The following is a 16,330-nucleotide window of genomic DNA, read 5'->3' as shown; positions in this document are numbered from 1 at the left end:
TTGGTTTGAGCATGGCCCCGGGCACTGAGAATAGCTTGGTTGGTCCAAGGGGTCAGCCTCAGGCACTAAAAATAGCTCAGTACTTGAGCATCAACTTCAGATGGGATTACCGGGTGGATCCTGGTTGGGGCACATGTGGGAGTCTGCCTCACTATCTCCTCTCCTCTCACCTAAAAAAATGCAAATTAGAAACCTATTCTATTAACCAATGTCACCCCAATAAATGTAATAAAAAAGAAAAATAAATAAAATATAAAATTCAGATAAGATATGAGTCCCCTGTGAGGATGATAGAGATTTCAGTGCTTTAGAAACACTCTATAAATGAACCGAGTGGTTACTGTAGGTGAGACACACTGGTGCGCAGGTAGTGGGATAACTACTTGCAAATAGTTCTGCAGAATACTATGCAAGCGCAGGACGCCTGCTGTGCTAACGGCTCTGGCCTGGGCAGGTTTGTGACGCGCTTCATCGAGCTGGATGGCTTGACCTGTCTGCTGAACTTCCTCCGGAGCATGGACCACACCACCTGCGAGAGCCGCATCCACACCTCCCTCATCGGCTGCATCAAGGCTCTGATGAACAACTCTCAGGGGCGGGCTCACGTGCTGGCGCAGCCCGAGGCCATCAGCACCATCGCCCAGAGCCTGCGCACCGAGAACAGCAAGACCAAGGTGGCCGTGCTGGAGATCCTGGGCGCCGTGTGCCTCGTGCCGGGCGGCCACAAGAAGGTGCTGCAGGCCATGCTGCACTACCAGGTGTACGCAGCTGAGCGGACCCGCTTCCAGGTGAGGGCCCCACGCGGGGCTGGTGCAAAGGCAGGAGGGGCCTTAAGAGAGATGGGTTTGGCTGGGACAATGGTCTTCTTGCTAGAACATGGGTTCCCTGAGGCGGGGATATGGGTTTCCCTCAGTTTTCAGTGGCTCTGCCTCTCTGAACCCAGCGCCTGGCTCAGTGTCGGGACTCGGTGAAGAACTGTTGAACTGAATGCAATGGTTGGGGTTAGGATTTTAGGCTGTACGCTGGGTCCCTGCCTGCTGCGGGCACTGGGAGCTCAGGCTGTGCTGTTCTTTCTGGGCTCCCTGACCCGCCCCAGAAACGTGCCGACGAGGTAGACCATAGGTAGAAGATGTCTTGGCCCAGAATAAGTCTCGATAGACGTGAACTGTCCTTACAGGCTCTGTGGTTTATCCACTACTATAGGCTACTTGTTCTGTCATCTGTCAAACATGTTGAAGTAGCTGCTCTGTGCAAAAGGTGGCCTCTGCCCCCTTGCAGAAGATACAGAAGGGAGACAAGGCAGTGCCCACGCTGCCAAGGAGCTGGCAGCACGTACCCACAGGCTGTAAAGAGCGGGAGGTGCGGGAGCAGTGTTTAAGCCCCGAAGGCTGGGCGGAGAGGGAGGACGGCGGGGCTGAGACTGGGGGGTGGGCAGCAGAGGGGGCTTCTCGGAGGAGGCCGCAGCGCAGGTCCCAGATGAGCCTGTAGACTGCGGAGAGAGCACGGATGGGGCATTCTGGGTAAGTGCGACGTCAGGAACGAAGTCTCAGAGGCTGCGCCTTTGGGGTCCTGAGCCCCCCTCTCCTCTCCTGTCCTGCCTTTTCACCCAGACACTGCTGAACGAGCTGGACCGCAGTTTGGGCCGGTACCGGGATGAGGTGAACCTAAAGACCGCCATCATGTCCTTCATCAACGCCGTGCTCAACGCTGGCGCCGGGGAGGTGAGGCGCCTTTGCCCTGGCTGGGCCTGAGCCTCGGGACCCGGGGTAGAGTGTGCAAGGGCCTCCTGGGGAAACCGCGGGGGAAGGGCCACGTCACCCGGCCGCGTGGCTGCCACCACTGCCGTTGAGTTCAGATTGCCTTCGTCACCCCTGCCTCCTCCTCCTGACACTGAGAACGAAGGGCCCGTCGTGACGTCACTGTCATGAGGGGTTCCTGGGCAGCAGCATCCTGCATTATGTGTGTCGTGGACAAACCCCGGTCTTGGCTGGCTGACGCTGGCTCAGGGTGGGGACATCACGTACAGGAGGAGGAAACGTGTTAGTCAGGGGTCCCCAAACTACGGCCCGCGGGCCGCATGCGGCCCCCTGAGGCCATTTATCCGGCCCCCGCCGCACTTCTGGAAGGGGCACCTCTTTCATTGGTGGTCAGTGAGAGGAGCATAGGTACCATTGAAATACTGGTCAGTTTGTTGATTTAAATTTACTCGTTCTTTATTTTAAATATTGTATTTGTTCCCGTTTTGTTTTTTTACTTTAAAATAAGATATCTGCAGTGTGCATAGGGATTTGTTCATAGTTTTTTTTATAGTCCGGCCCTCCAATGGTCTGAGGGACAGTGAACTGGCCCCCTGTGTAAAAAGTTTGGGGACCCCTGGTGTTAGTCCTTCTTTCTAGAGCTTTCTAAAGACCTGCTTCTGGGCAGGTTTCTGGAGTGGGCTGGTCATGCTTTTCTAGCACCTTCTGTTAGGAGGTGGGATTTTTTTATTTCTTTCCTTTGGGGTCAGAATAGAATTTCAGACCATAAAAATAGCAACAATTTAAGAAGAATTTGAAGAGCAAATGAACTTTCCAAATTCTAAGGTAATCAGATGTCCCAGTCAAGGTCATTTTAATAGTCTTTGCATTTCCCTCTTTTTTTTTTTGTTCCTTTTATTTTTTCTTCTCTTTTTTTTTATCCAATCCTGATGACTTGAGTTGGGTGAGGTGGATTAGGGGAATAATCTGTCCCCAAGATGCTGATGACACCTTTGTCAGTACTAGCTATTTATGGCTGACATCTCATCTGATTAGTTGGTACCCATAACTCACCAGGTGATTTTTACCGACATCGTTCTTGCAGCTAAGTCACATGCCCATTTTACAGACGAGGAAACTAAGCCTTTCCCAAAATCACAGAACTAGTATAAGTGGCAGAGCAGGGATTTGAACCAAGATCTGTCTGATTCCAAAGCTTGTGCTCTGTATCACTGCTTTTTGATGCCAAAAGCTATGAGAACACCGGTAAGAGGCTCAAAGGAGATGAAGCAGGAGACCTAAAAAGGAGTAAATTAAGAAAATAAAATGTCTCCTCCCACCCTTTCCTGGGACTCTGGGTCTTGAAGCGGTTCCAGCGGAGCTTGCTGCAGTTGTGGGGGGACAATGACTGGAGTGGCAGTGAGGGTCCTCCGGGGACTCTTGTGGAAATCGAGACCAGCCAGTGAGCGGGGCCCTTCCTTGCTGCCCCCCAGGACAACCTGGAGTTCCGCCTGCACCTGCGGTACGAGTTCCTGATGCTGGGGATACAGCCCGTGATCGACAAGCTCCGGCGGCACGAGAATGCCATCCTGGACAAGTAAGACCCAGGCCCCCGTCCCGACGGCAGGCCTCTGGGGGCAGTGCTCTGCTGGCTAGTGGTCACCACCTCCATGGAGGCTGCCATTCCCTCTGGAGACCACCTGCCATTCCCGGCATCAATGCACAGTCAGTTGTGTGGTGTATTGTGGGGGGAGGGGTAGCTCCCCACCCCCTTGTCCCATGTCTTACCTATGTCCCTACCTGTCCTCTGTGCTGACCTGCTGTCTCGTCTCTGATGTTATGGACACGTGGACCCTGTGGTCCTCAGCCATGGTAGTACTGTCCCCAGGGGGCATTTGGAAGCACGTGGTAGTGTTGCCCAGTGTTCACACTGCCTGCTGGAGCACTAGCGGTATTGGTTGCTAAATGTCCCATGGTGCACTTCTGCTCAGCACAAATGCCCCACTAAGAAGACAAACCATAAAGGCCCGTGTTGATCAAGGGCACCGTTACATTCCCAGGTGTCCCCAGTAGCCCCTGTGCTTCTGTCCCATTGGTCCAGGATATTTTATTCCACTGAGTCTTAGGGAGAGGCTGAATCCCAGGGGGAGTGGGGAGGGCTGGCGTAGAAAACGGTAAAAGTGTGTGTGGGACAGAAGTTCATGACTGGGTGGGATTTTACCTGCACCCCAAGCGGACATTTGGCAATGCCTGGAGACATTTTTGGTTGTCACAACTCAAGGTGGGGGCTGCTGCTGACATCTAGCGAGTGGAGGCCAGAGGTACTGCCGAACCTCCTGCGCCTGGCAGGTTAGCCCAGTGGTAGTCAACCTGGTCCCTACCGCCCACTAGGGGGCGCTCCAGCTTTCAGGGTGGGTGGTAGCAGAGCAACCGAAGTATAAATAAAAAGATAGCTTTAACTACAGTGAGTTGTTTTATAAAGATTTATTCTGCCAAACTTAGTGAAAATCCGACATAAAGTACTTGATAAGTAATTATTATTATATGCTTTAACTTGCTGTATCTCTGCTTTATAAATTTTATAAAGTAAAGTGACTTCCGTACTTTATAAATCACCATTGCTGTGGAACTGGTGGGCGGTTAGAAAGTTTTGCTACTAACAGATACAAAAGTGGGTGGTAGGTATAAAAAGGTTGCCTACCCCTGGGTTAGCCTGTCCCAGCCGAGGGTGGTCCAACCGCAAATGTCCCGACACCGAGAAGGCCCGGGGTTGGCCTCCCTCAGGGAGGGGCATGGACTCCACAAAGGCGGCCGTGCTGGCCGACCGACAGCTGGCTTCTTTCTGGTTTGGCATTGGCCTCACCTGAAGGAAGTCTTCTGGCTTAGCTGGTGGGGGCGGGGGCTTGAAGGGGCTGTAACTCTCAAGGAGGTCCTGATGCTATTGTCCACACTCTCTGTACTCCCACTGTGTCCAGGCATTTAGACTTCTTCGAGATGGTCCGGAATGAGGACGACCTGGAACTGGCCAGGAGGTTTGACATGGTGAGGCAGCCGCCAGGGTGAGGTGACTGCGGGGGGGGGGGTCCCAGGCCACCCCCAGCCATTTCATTTCTTTAGTTCCTGCCCTGTGTAGGGTCTAGTGTTGGTTGGGTCCCCTGCTGGGCCCCCCATGGCCGGGTCCTGTTTCTGTAGGCCTGGCAGTATAGTGCCTCAGGTGGGCCTCACCTGGTGGGTCTTACCTGGTGGGGTATTTACCCCCTAGGGGGTCATAACCCCCAGAGGAAAGAGAGACAGTGCTTTCTTACTCATAGGTAGTCTGAAATGCCTCCACTGGACTCCTTTCTCCCAACTTTTAGCAATTTCCTGACTCACCTCTCCCCATCCCTAAGACCATGCTTAGCAAAGAGAATCAGATTTTCTTTTTAGCCCTAGTAACCCTGAAAACACACAACTCCTGCCGCTTAAAAATTATTCTGTAAAATCCCCGCCCAAATAGAAACCAACCTTTGTGTGGTGGCTCAGTCACCAAGACCTTCTCAGCGTGTTCTCCCCAAGCCCCGGGTTTGCAGACACGGCGTTGGGGTACGAGGGACAAGCGGCTGCCCCCACACAGCTGCGGAGCGCGTCTGGGCTTTGACCAGGATGTGGACCCCTGTGTCACATGCTTCTTGAGTCATCTCTGTCCCAGCTTTCTTCTGTTGGTCTGAATTAGTGGTTCTCAACCAGGGGCACTTTGCTGCCCCAACTCCCGCCTGCCCCGGGGACATTTACAGTGTCCTGAGACATTTTTAAGTTGTCACAACTAGTGTGAGGAGGATGACACCACTGTGTGATGGACAGAGGCCAGGGACGCTGCCTGACGCCCGGCAATGAGCAGGACAGCCCCCACAGCAGAGTCTCCATGCCAAGATGCCAGTAGTGCGGGGGTGGCGACCCCGGTTTATGGCGTTAGCACATCTCCCCCTTCCTTTACAGCCGGCGCTAGAGGCAGGGGGAGGTAGGCTGTTCTGGGGGACGGGCTCAGTGGGTGGGCAGGGGCTTCTCTCCCTCTGCTCCTCCTCCTCTGCCTTCCCCTCCCCGGTCACCGCTCCCTCTGCACCCCCAGGTCCACATCGACACCAAGAGCGCCTCCCAGATGTTCGAGCTGATCCACAGGAAGCTGAAGCACACGGAGGCCTACCCCTGCCTGCTGTCCGTCCTGCACCACTGCCTGCAGATGCCCTGTGAGTAGCCCACGCCCACCGCGCCCTCGGGCGGCCTGAGCCTCGGCCTGGGCAGCTGGTGGCAGGCGTCAGGGCCTCCTGGGTGGGGGACTCTCCCCACGTCTCCCGCCCCACTTGCTCCCGAGGACGCCGGGCAGGACTCAGGCCCCTGCTCTTCCCTCGCTCCCTGAGGCCAGGACTCCCACTGTCACCTTGGGGAGCTGCTGGGACTTGGCCTGGGGCAGCTGGTGGCAGGCGCCAGGGCCTCCTGGGTGGGAGAATCTCACCACGTCTCCCGCCCCACTTGCTCCCGAGGAGGCCGGGCAGGACTCAGGTCCCTGCTCTTCCCTCGCTCCCTGAGGCCAGGACTCCCACTGTCACCTTGGGGAGCCGCTGGGACTCGGCCCTGAGCAGTGGCAGCCTCCCAGCCCAGCGAGCAGTAGCGTGACCACTGCAGAACCAAACAGCTCTGACAGGGGAGCGATCGGGCCTCTCGGAGAGTTCCAGAAAGAAGTTTTGTGTTTGGGGACCAGCACAGAGGTGGAATATGCGGGCCTTTAAGAAAAACAGTTTCTCCATGTCGTTCGTCCCTGCTGCCTCCGACCTCACACCCTTGTCCCTACCTCCTTTACCAATGTCAGCTCTTTAGCTCCGGGTGAGCCTGGTGGCTGCGTCCCTTACACAGAATTACTGATGGCCACCCCCACCTGCAGTTCGAAGTGAGCTTCAGCCATTTGGTATTTAAGCTCTTCACAAAATACATAGAACATTTGCAAAATCATGGTCCACCTCGACAGGCTCTCTGTAGAGGGGGCGATGGGGGTGAGAGTGACAGGCTCTCTGTAGAGGGGGCGATGGGGGTGAGGGTGACAGGCTCTCTGTAGAGGGGGCGATGGGGGTGAGGGTGACAGGCTCTCTGTAGAGGGGGCGATGGGGGTGAGGGTGACAGGCTCTCTGTAGAGGGGGCGATGGGGGTGAGAGTGACAGGCTCTCTGTAGAGGGGGCGATGGGGGTGAGAGTGACAGGCTCTCTGTAGAGGGGGCGATGGGGGTGAGGGTGACAGGCTCTCTGTAGGGTGACAGGCTCTCTGTAGAGGGGGCGATGGGGGTGAGGGTGACAGGCTCTCTGTAGAGGTGGCGATGGGGGTGAGGGTGACAGGCTCTCTGTAGGGTGACAGGCTCTCTGTAGAGGGGGCGATGGGGGTGAGGGTGACAGGCTCTCTGTAGAGGGGGCGATGGGGGTGAGGGTGACAGGCTCTCTGTAGAGGTGGCGATGGGGGTGAGGGTGACAGGCTCTCTGTAGGGTGACAGGCTCTCTGTAGAGGGGGCGATGGGGGTGAGGGTGACAGGCTGGGGGTGAGGGTGACAGGCTCTCTGTAGAGGTGGCGATGGGGGTGAGGGTGACAGGCTGGGGGTGAGGGTGACAGGCTCTCTGTAGAGGGGGCGATGGGGGTGAGGGTGACAGGCTGTAGAGGGGGCGATGGGGGTGAGGGTGACAGGCTGTAGAGGGGGCGATGGGGGTGAGGGTGACAGGCTCTCTGTAGAGGGGGTGATGGGGGTGAGGGTGACAGGCTCTCTGTAGAGGGGGCGATGGGGGTGAGGGTGACAGGCTCTCTGTAGAGGGGGCGATGGGGGTGAGGGTGACAGGCTCTCTGTAGAGGGGGCGATGGGGGTGAGGGTGACAGGCTCTCTGTAGAGGGGGCGATGGGGGTGAGGGTGACAGGCTCTCTGTAGAGGGGGCGATGGGGGTGAGGGTGACAGGCTCTCTGTAGAGGGGGTGATGGGGGGATGGGGGTGAGGGTGACAGGCTCTCTGTAGAGGGGGCGATGGGGGGATGGGGGTGAGGGTGACAGGCTCTCTGTAGAGGGGGCGATGGGGGTGAGGGTGACAGGCTCTCTGTAGAGGGGGCGATGGGGGTGAGGGTGACAGGCTCTCTGTAGAGGGGGCGATGGGGGTGAGGGTGACAGGCTCTCTGTAGAGGGGGCGATGGGGGTGAGGGTGACAGGCTCTCTGTAGAGGGGGCGATGGGGGTGAGGGTGACAGGCTCTCTGTAGAGGGGGCGATGGGGGTGAGGGTGACAGGCTCTCTGTAGGGTGACAGGCTCTCTGTAGAGGGGGCGATGGGGGTGAGGGTGACAGGCTCTCTGTAGAGGTGGCGATGGGGGTGAGGGTGACAGGCTCTCTGTAGGGTGACAGGCTCTCTGTAGAGGGGGCGATGGGGGTGAGGGTGACAGGCTCTCTGTAGAGGGGGCGATGGGGGTGAGGGTGACAGGCTCTCTGTAGAGGTGGCGATGGGGGTGAGGGTGACAGGCTCTCTGTAGGGTGACAGGCTCTCTGTAGAGGGGGCGATGGGGGTGAGGGTGACAGGCTCTCTGTAGAGGTGGCGATGGGGGTGAGGGTGACAGGCTGGGGGTGAGGGTGACAGGCTCTCTGTAGAGGGGGCGATGGGGGTGAGGGTGACAGGCTGTAGAGGGGGCGATGGGGGTGAGGGTGACAGGCTGTAGAGGGGGCGATGGGGGTGAGGGTGACAGGCTCTCTGTAGAGGGGGCGATGGGGGTGAGGGTGACAGGCTCTCTGTAGAGGGGGCGATGGGGGTGAGGGTGACAGGCTCTCTGTAGAGGGGGCGATGGGGGTGAGGGTGACAGGCTCTCTGTAGAGGGGGCGATGGGGGTGAGGGTGACAGGCTCTCTGTAGAGGGGGCGATGGGGGTGAGGGTGACAGGCTCTCTGTAGAGGGGGTGATGGGGGGATGGGGGTGAGGGTGACAGGCTCTCTGTAGAGGGGGCGATGGGGGGATGGGGGTGAGGGTGACAGGCTCTCTGTAGAGGGGGCGATGGGGGTGAGGGTGACAGGCTCTCTGTAGAGGGGGCGATGGGGGTGAGGGTGACAGGCTCTCTGTAGAGGGGGCGATGGGGGTGAGGGTGACAGGCTCTCTGTAGAGGGGGCGATGGGGGTGAGGGTGACAGGCTCTCTGTAGAGGGGGCGATGGGGGTGAGGGTGACAGGCTCTCTGTAGAGGGGGCGATGGGGGTGAGGGTGACAGGCTCTCTGTAGAGGGGGCGATGGGGGTGAGGGTGACAGGCTCTCTGTAGAGGGGGCGATGGGGGTGAGGGTGACAGGCTCTCTGTAGAGGGGGCGATGGGGGTGAGGGTGACAGGCTCTCTGTAGAGGGGGCGATGGGGGGATGGGGGTGAGGGTGACAGGCTCTCTGTAGAGGGGGCGATGGGGGTGAGGGTGACAGGCTCTCTGTAGAGGGGGCGATGGGGGTGAGGGTGACAGGCTGGGGGTGAGGGTGACAGGCTCTCTGTAGAGGTGGCGATGGGGGTGAGGGTGACAGGCTGTAGAGGGGGCGATGGGGGTGAGGGTGACAGGCTGTAGAGGGGGCGATGGGGGTGAGGGTGACAGGCTCTCTGTAGAGGGGGTGATGGGGGTGAGGGTGACAGGCTCTCTGTAGAGGGGGCGATGGGGGTGAGGGTGACAGGCTCTCTGTAGGGTGACAGGCTCTCTGTAGAGGGGGCGATGGGGGTGAGGGTGACAGGCTCTCTGTAGAGGTGGCGATGGGGGTGAGGGTGACAGGCTCTCTGTAGGGTGACAGGCTCTCTGTAGAGGGGGCGATGGGGGTGAGGGTGACAGGCTCTCTGTAGAGGGGGCGATGGGGGTGAGGGTGACAGGCTCTCTGTAGAGGTGGCGATGGGGGTGAGGGTGACAGGCTCTCTGTAGGGTGACAGGCTCTCTGTAGAGGGGGCGATGGGGGTGAGGGTGACAGGCTGGGGGTGAGGGTGACAGGCTCTCTGTAGAGGTGGCGATGGGGGTGAGGGTGACAGGCTGGGGGTGAGGGTGACAGGCTCTCTGTAGAGGGGACGATGGGGGTGAGGGTGACAGGCTGTAGAGGGGGCGATGGGGGTGAGGGTGACAGGCTGTAGAGGGGGCGATGGGGGTGAGGGTGACAGGCTCTCTGTAGAGGGGGTGATGGGGGTGAGGGTGACAGGCTCTCTGTAGAGGGGGCGATGGGGGTGAGGGTGACAGGCTCTCTGTAGAGGGGGCGATGGGGGTGAGGGTGACAGGCTCTCTGTAGAGGGGGCGATGGGGGTGAGGGTGACAGGCTCTCTGTAGAGGGGGCGATGGGGGTGAGGGTGACAGGCTCTCTGTAGAGGGGGCGATGGGGGTGAGGGTGACAGGCTCTCTGTAGAGGGGGTGATGGGGGGATGGGGGTGAGGGTGACAGGCTCTCTGTAGAGGGGGCGATGGGGGGATGGGGGTGAGGGTGACAGGCTCTCTGTAGAGGGGGCGATGGGGGTGAGGGTGACAGGCTCTCTGTAGAGGGGGCGATGGGGGTGAGGGTGACAGGCTCTCTGTAGAGGGGGCGATGGGGGTGAGGGTGACAGGCTCTCTGTAGAGGGGGCGATGGGGGTGAGGGTGACAGGCTCTCTGTAGAGGGGGCGATGGGGGTGAGGGTGACAGGCTTTCTGTAGAGGGGGCGATGGGGGTGAGGGTGACAGGCTATCTGTAGAGGGGGCGATGGGGGTGAGGGTGACAGGCTCTCTGTAGAGGGGGCGATGGGGGTGAGGGTGACAGGCTCTCTGTAGAGGGGGCGATGGGGGTGAGGGTGACAGGCTCTCTGTAGAGGGGGCGATGGGGGTGAGGGTGACAGGCTCTCTGTAGAGGGGGCGATGGGGGTGAGGGTGACAGGCTCTCTGTAGAGGGGGCGATGGGGGTGAGAGTGACAGGCTCTCTGTAGAGGGGGCGATGGGGGTGAGGGTGACAGGCTCTCTGTAGGGTGACAGGCTCTCTGTAGAGGGGGCGATGGGGGTGAGGGTGACAGGCTCTCTGTAGAGGTGGCGATGGGGGTGAGGGTGACAGGCTCTCTGTAGGGTGACAGGCTCTCTGTAGAGGGGGCGATGGGGGTGAGGGTGACAGGCTCTCTGTAGAGGGGGCGATGGGGGTGAGGGTGACAGGCTCTCTGTAGAGGTGGCGATGGGAGTGAGGGTGACAGGCTCTCTGTAGGGTGACAGGCTCTCTGTAGAGGGGGCGATGGGGGTGAGGGTGACAGGCTGGGGGTGAGGGTGACAGGCTCTCTGTAGAGGTGGCGATGGGGGTGAGGGTGACAGGCTGTAGAGGGGGCGATGGGGGTGAGGGTGACAGGCTCTCTGTAGAGGGGGTGATGGGGGTGAGGGTGACAGGCTCTCTGTAGAGGGGGCGATGGGGGTGAGGGTGACAGGCTCTCTGTAGGGTGACAGGCTCTCTGTAGAGGGGACGATGGGGGTGAGGGTGACAGGCTGGGGGTGAGGGTGACAGGCTCTCTGTAGAGGGAGCGATGGGGGTGAGGGTGACAGGCTCTCTGTAGAGGGGGCGATGGGGGTGAGGGTGACAGGCTCTCTGTAGAGGGGGCGATGGGGGTGGCGATGGGGGTGAGGGTGACAGGCTCTCTGTAGAGGGGGCGATGGGGGTGAGGGTGACAGGCTGTAGAGGGGGCGATGGGGGTGAGGGTGACAGGCTGTAGAGGGGGCGATGGGGGTGAGGGTGACAGGCTCTCTGTAGAGGGGGTGATGGGGGTGAGGGTGACAGGCTCTCTGTAGAGGGGGCGATGGGGGTGAGGGTGACAGGCTCTCTGTAGGGTGACAGGCTCTCTGTAGAGGGGACGATGGGGGTGAGGGTGACAGGCTGGGGGTGAGGGTGACAGGCTCTCTGTAGAGGGGGCGATGGGGGTGAGGGTGACAGGCTCTCTGTAGAGGGGGCGATGGGGGTGAGGGTGACAGGCTCTCTGTAGAGGGGGTGATGGGGGGATGGGGGTGAGGGTGACAGGCTCTCTGTAGAGGGGGCGATGGGGGGATGGGGGTGAGGGTGACAGGCTCTCTGTAGAGGGGGCGATGGGGGTGAGGGTGACAGGCTCTCTGTAGAGGGGGCGATGGGGGTGAGGGTGACAGGCTCTCTGTAGAGGGGGCGATGGGGGTGAGGGTGACAGGCTCTCTGTAGAGGGGGCGATGGGGGTGAGGGTGACAGGCTCTCTGTAGAGGGGGCGATGGGGGTGAGGGTGACAGGCTCTCTGTAGAGGGGGCGATGGGGGTGAGAGTGACAGGCTCTCTGTAGAGGGGGCGATGGGGGTGAGGGTGACAGGCTCTCTGTAGAGGGGGTGATGGGGGTGAGGGTGACAGGCTCTCTGTAGAGGGGGCGATGGGGGTGAGGGTGACAGGCTCTCTGTAGAGGGGGCGATGGGGGTGAGGGTGACAGGCTCTCTGTAGAGGGGACGAGGGGGGTGAGGGTGACAGGCTCTCTGTAGAGGGGGCGATGGGGTGAGGGTGACAGGCTCTCTGTAGAGGGGGCGATGGGGGTGAGGGTGACAGGCTCTCTGTAGAGGTGGCGATGGGGGTGAGGGTGACACCACGGTTTACTATGCGCCAGCCCCGGGCCAGGTGTGACGCGAGGTCCTGCCTCTGACCTCAGAGGGACCCGCGGAGTGTGCGTTGTTGTCTCCGGTCTGCAGTGGCTGAGCCTCCGCCCGGGCGGGTCTTTCCAGAGGTGGGAAGGCTTGTTTCCCTGGGGTCACGGCCTCAGATGAAACGTGCTGCATGTCTGGGAGCCCGTGTCTGGCTTCACCCTGCTTTCCTGGGTGAGGGCTAAGGGGAAATGGTGCCGCTTTGCGTTACCTGTGCCAGCGCGGGGCAGGAGAGGACACCGACACAGTGGCCGGGACCAGGAGGAACCTCAGTGCTCTGAAAGCCAGGCCAGGTCTTCGTGGAAGACGCGGGAAATTCCTGGGAGACTGACTTCCGCTCCCACGGGTTCCTGTGCCTGGCCTTCCAGGGCAATGCGGAGGGGTCTGTCTCTCCGCTTCCGAACGGGGCTCTGCGGACGTGACCTTCCACCTTGTGGGCTTTAATGGCTTGACTTCACGGTCAGGGTCACGCTGGTTGACCTCCCTTGGTGGTCACTAGAAACAAAGGATCGGGGATCACAAACCACTGAACAGGAAGAAGTTTGTGGCTGTCAGGGGCAAAGCCAGGTCTGGGCCCAGCCGGGTTGTAATTAGAGGGGATGTGAGGGGGACCGTGTAAGATCAGGCACAGCACACAATGCCTCTGCCTTCATAACCAGGGGCACCTTCACCAAAACCATCCTCCCGGATTCCATGACCCCTTCTCCAGCCGGTCTGACTCCCCCTCTGTGCTTGCCTGTAATTAGTTTCCCTTCATCTTCCTCTGGAGAACAATAGCATAGCTAATCCTAAAGCCCCTGCCTTTAAATAAAGAAATTTCCCTGGAGACTTTATTATTCAGTGTGTAGTATTTGAGAGCAGATTTACTTTTCTTAAAGGTGCTTTTTAAAAGATAACGTAGAAAGCAATTAACATTCCCAAGGATAGGATGCTCAGGTGCTAACAGGGAAAACGGGGAAGAAAGGCAGCCAGGAAGCCTTGCAGGGAGTAGAGACGTCTGTCGAGAGGGCTGACACATTCATAGAGGGTCGGTCACCGGTAATCGGGAAATACCTGGGTTTGTGATTCTCCACCCTCGGCAACGGCACTGCCTCCCCATCGGGCTGGGAGCCTGCCGTGGGAGGGGAGGGCACCTCTCACCAGCCTGGGCCCGGGCAGTGACTCCAGGGCAAGGCTCCCGGGGGCCCCAGGGCTCAGGAAAGACATGTCTGTTGTCCCTCAGACAAGCGGCACGGCGGCTACGTCCAGCAGTGGCAGCTCCTGGACCGCATCCTCCAGCAGATCGTCCTCCAGGATGAGAGGGGCGGGGACCCCGACCTGGCTCCCCTGGAGAACTTCAGCGTCAAGAACATCGTGAACATGTGAGCCGTGGCCAGCCCCCACCTGTCTTCCTCCTCCTTCCGTCTCCCTCCGGTTCGGGTCTCACCAGGGAAAGCTCAGCTCCCCCCCCCCCCCACACACATACACCAGACACCTCCAGACTGGCCTTGGGCGACACCATCCAAAAGAACTCTTGGAGATAGTGTAAAGACTTCACATCTGCACTGCTGCTGAGCACTTGACATGTGGCTGGTGTGGCGGAGGAACTGAATTTTAAATGGTGTTTCCTTTTAACCAAATAGCCACATGACATACGGCTATGACTGTTATTGGACAGCACAGGTTTAGAGGGGGTTGCTCAACTCGCAATGATCCATTGCACGGAGTGGATAGAGGCGGAATTTAAACCTTTCGGTGTGGAGGAGGAGTGAGCAAACTGTGGTCTGCGGGCCGCTTCCCCAGCTTGTTTATGTGGTCCGTGAGCGAAGAATAATCTTCACATTTGAAAAGAGTTCTGAAAAACAAACACAAGATTATACACAAAGACCGTAGGTAGCATATAACACCTAAAATACCTAAGTGTCCCTTTAGAGAAAGTTTGCCGAAGGCTGATATAGAGCATGACCGTTTAGCCACGAGCCAGTTGGACATGTCACAGCCTAAGGTCTTCTGACAGCGTCTTTGACTGACCCTGGCTACAGAGAAACCCAGAGAACCAAGTCATGTCCATTAACATTCAGACCTTATGTTGACACACCGAGTTTTAATTTTAAAGTTTTACTTATCTTTCAGCTTAAGTCTGAGCCAGTCACCCTGGAGGAGATAAATTGGCTCTCAGTGATTCATTGTGTTGCGTTCCAAAGCCAAGCAGAAAAAGATTTTTAACCTATTCAGCTACTCTCTTCATTTGTGCAAATAGTCAGGGTGGACGTCGTGGAAATGTGGACTGGTATGTTGGACACGTACCGCTAGTAAAGACCGAAATGTAGCTTTATTTTCATTTTCTACCAATTCTTCACACTGGCCAGCAGGGAACCTTTTCCTGGGGGGGGGGGGGAGCCCTTGGGTGCCATGAAGTTTGTGCTAATTCTCGGGCAATGGAAGTCCTACGATCACCCTCAGCCGCCAACGTAGTCTCCATCTGCATCTGGAAGGACAGTCCCAGATGTAAATCAACAGTCTAGATGTGACTGAGCCTTAAATCTCTCTCCTCTCTGGTCTGGGGCCGGGAAGCTGCAGTGTGAAGGGCGTGCGTGCACACGTGTGTGTGTGTGTGTGTGTGTGTGTGTGTGTGTGTGTGTGTGAGAGATATTCCCTGTTCTGTTTCTTTTCTGACTTCTCCTGCTCTCTCTTCCTGTTGGCTAACCAGCTTCTGCCTCCCACCCGAGGTGGCGTGGGGTCAGAAGGGAGACAGGGAAAAGGTCTTCCTAGATCAGGTAACTTAGTAGCGGGCTTCCTGCTCTCTGGGCATGGCACGTGGGCAAAGTCATGAAATGTTTCTCTGGGGTCTTCTGTGTTCCTGCCTGGGAGCCTCTTGCTGGGAAGCCCTGCTCACTGATCATGGGAGGTGGGTTTGTTTTTTTCCTTCCCAGGGCTGTCTGGTACCATCCCTTCCAACAGCTCCTGACCCACTGGCAACACAACACACAGATTTTTCACTCTTAAGGTGCCCATTTTTCTCCCAGGTGGACTTCAGGGACAGGACTTCACATAGCTTCAGCTTAGTTCCTCTGCAGCGCTCACACCAGGCTCGTAAGGAACCCCATGCAGTCCTCAGGCCACCAAAGCCTGGGCGCTCAGCCGTGCTCTCCCGCGTCGTGCCTCTCCCCTCTGGACCAGCCTGGCCTCGGCTCAGACCCCAGTCCACCATGCTTCCCGCCCAGTGTCCAGGAACACGGGTCAGAACTCTCGGAGAGGTCCTGGCCGGGTGCCTCAGTGGGCAGAGTGTTGTCCCAGCACATACAGGATGCAGCTTGTGAGCGCACAATGGCCGTATTTCTCCATGTATAAGATGCTCCCATGTATAAGACGCACCTTAATTTGGGGGCCCGAACTTTGAAAAAAAAGTATTGCTTTAAGTTATTGAACTCCAGTTTTATTCAATAAAATTCATATAACTCATCATTATCAATACTCCCATCCATTAGCTTGTCCTCATCTGTGTCTGATGACGAATCACTGTCTTCATGTATTCCCTCGTCCTCAGTTCCATCTATGGGATTTGAAATGCCACAACCACTGTATAAGACGCACCCAGTTTTTAGACCCCGAATTTTTCATAAAAGGGTGTGTCTTATACGTGGGGAAATACGGTAAAGGGAGCAGCTAAGCTGAATGAGTTGATGCTTCTCACCCTTCTCTTGTCCCTTCTCTCTCTCTCTCTCTCTCTCTCTCTCAAATCAATGGGGGGAAAAACTCTCCAAGATACCTACAGAAACATTTGACTGGATGGTGGTGAAGGAGGTAGCACCGGGCAGTGACTCTCTTCAGAGATATCTCTGCACGAGTTCTTTCCCGTCCACATTCTGTCTCCTCTTTAGAGCCCTGGTCTATCTAGACGAGGAGACCAAGAGCCATGGATCCAACTCTTCCCCATTTTCAGGCTTACCAAGAAACGGTTATGGGGTCTCACCTCTCTCACGCC

The 16,330-nt window shown here is 57.9% G+C and overlaps 1 protein-coding gene across 6 annotated transcripts in view; it reads left to right on the top strand.

The window, feature by feature from the left end:
- DAAM2 (dishevelled associated activator of morphogenesis 2) overlaps positions 1–16,330 on the top strand; it is a 125,300-nt gene that overhangs the window by 79,130 nt on the left and 29,840 nt on the right. For all 6 annotated transcript variants that reach the window (XM_066359492.1, XM_066359486.1, XM_066359488.1 and 3 more), the window contains exons 6-11: positions 455–788; positions 1,611–1,721; positions 3,230–3,333; positions 4,712–4,778; positions 5,842–5,959; positions 13,589–13,727. In XM_066359492.1, coding sequence (XP_066215589.1) covers positions 455–788; positions 1,611–1,721; positions 3,230–3,333; positions 4,712–4,778; positions 5,842–5,959; positions 13,589–13,727 — 873 coding nt within the window. The remainder of the gene's footprint in view (positions 1–454; positions 789–1,610; positions 1,722–3,229; positions 3,334–4,711; positions 4,779–5,841; positions 5,960–13,588; positions 13,728–16,330) is intronic.

This window comes from Saccopteryx leptura, chromosome 1 (assembly GCF_036850995.1).
Source record: "Saccopteryx leptura isolate mSacLep1 chromosome 1, mSacLep1_pri_phased_curated, whole genome shotgun sequence".
Classification (NCBI taxonomy): Eukaryota; Metazoa; Chordata; class Mammalia; order Chiroptera; family Emballonuridae; genus Saccopteryx; species Saccopteryx leptura.
This window is presented reverse-complemented; position numbering and strand designations above follow the sequence as displayed.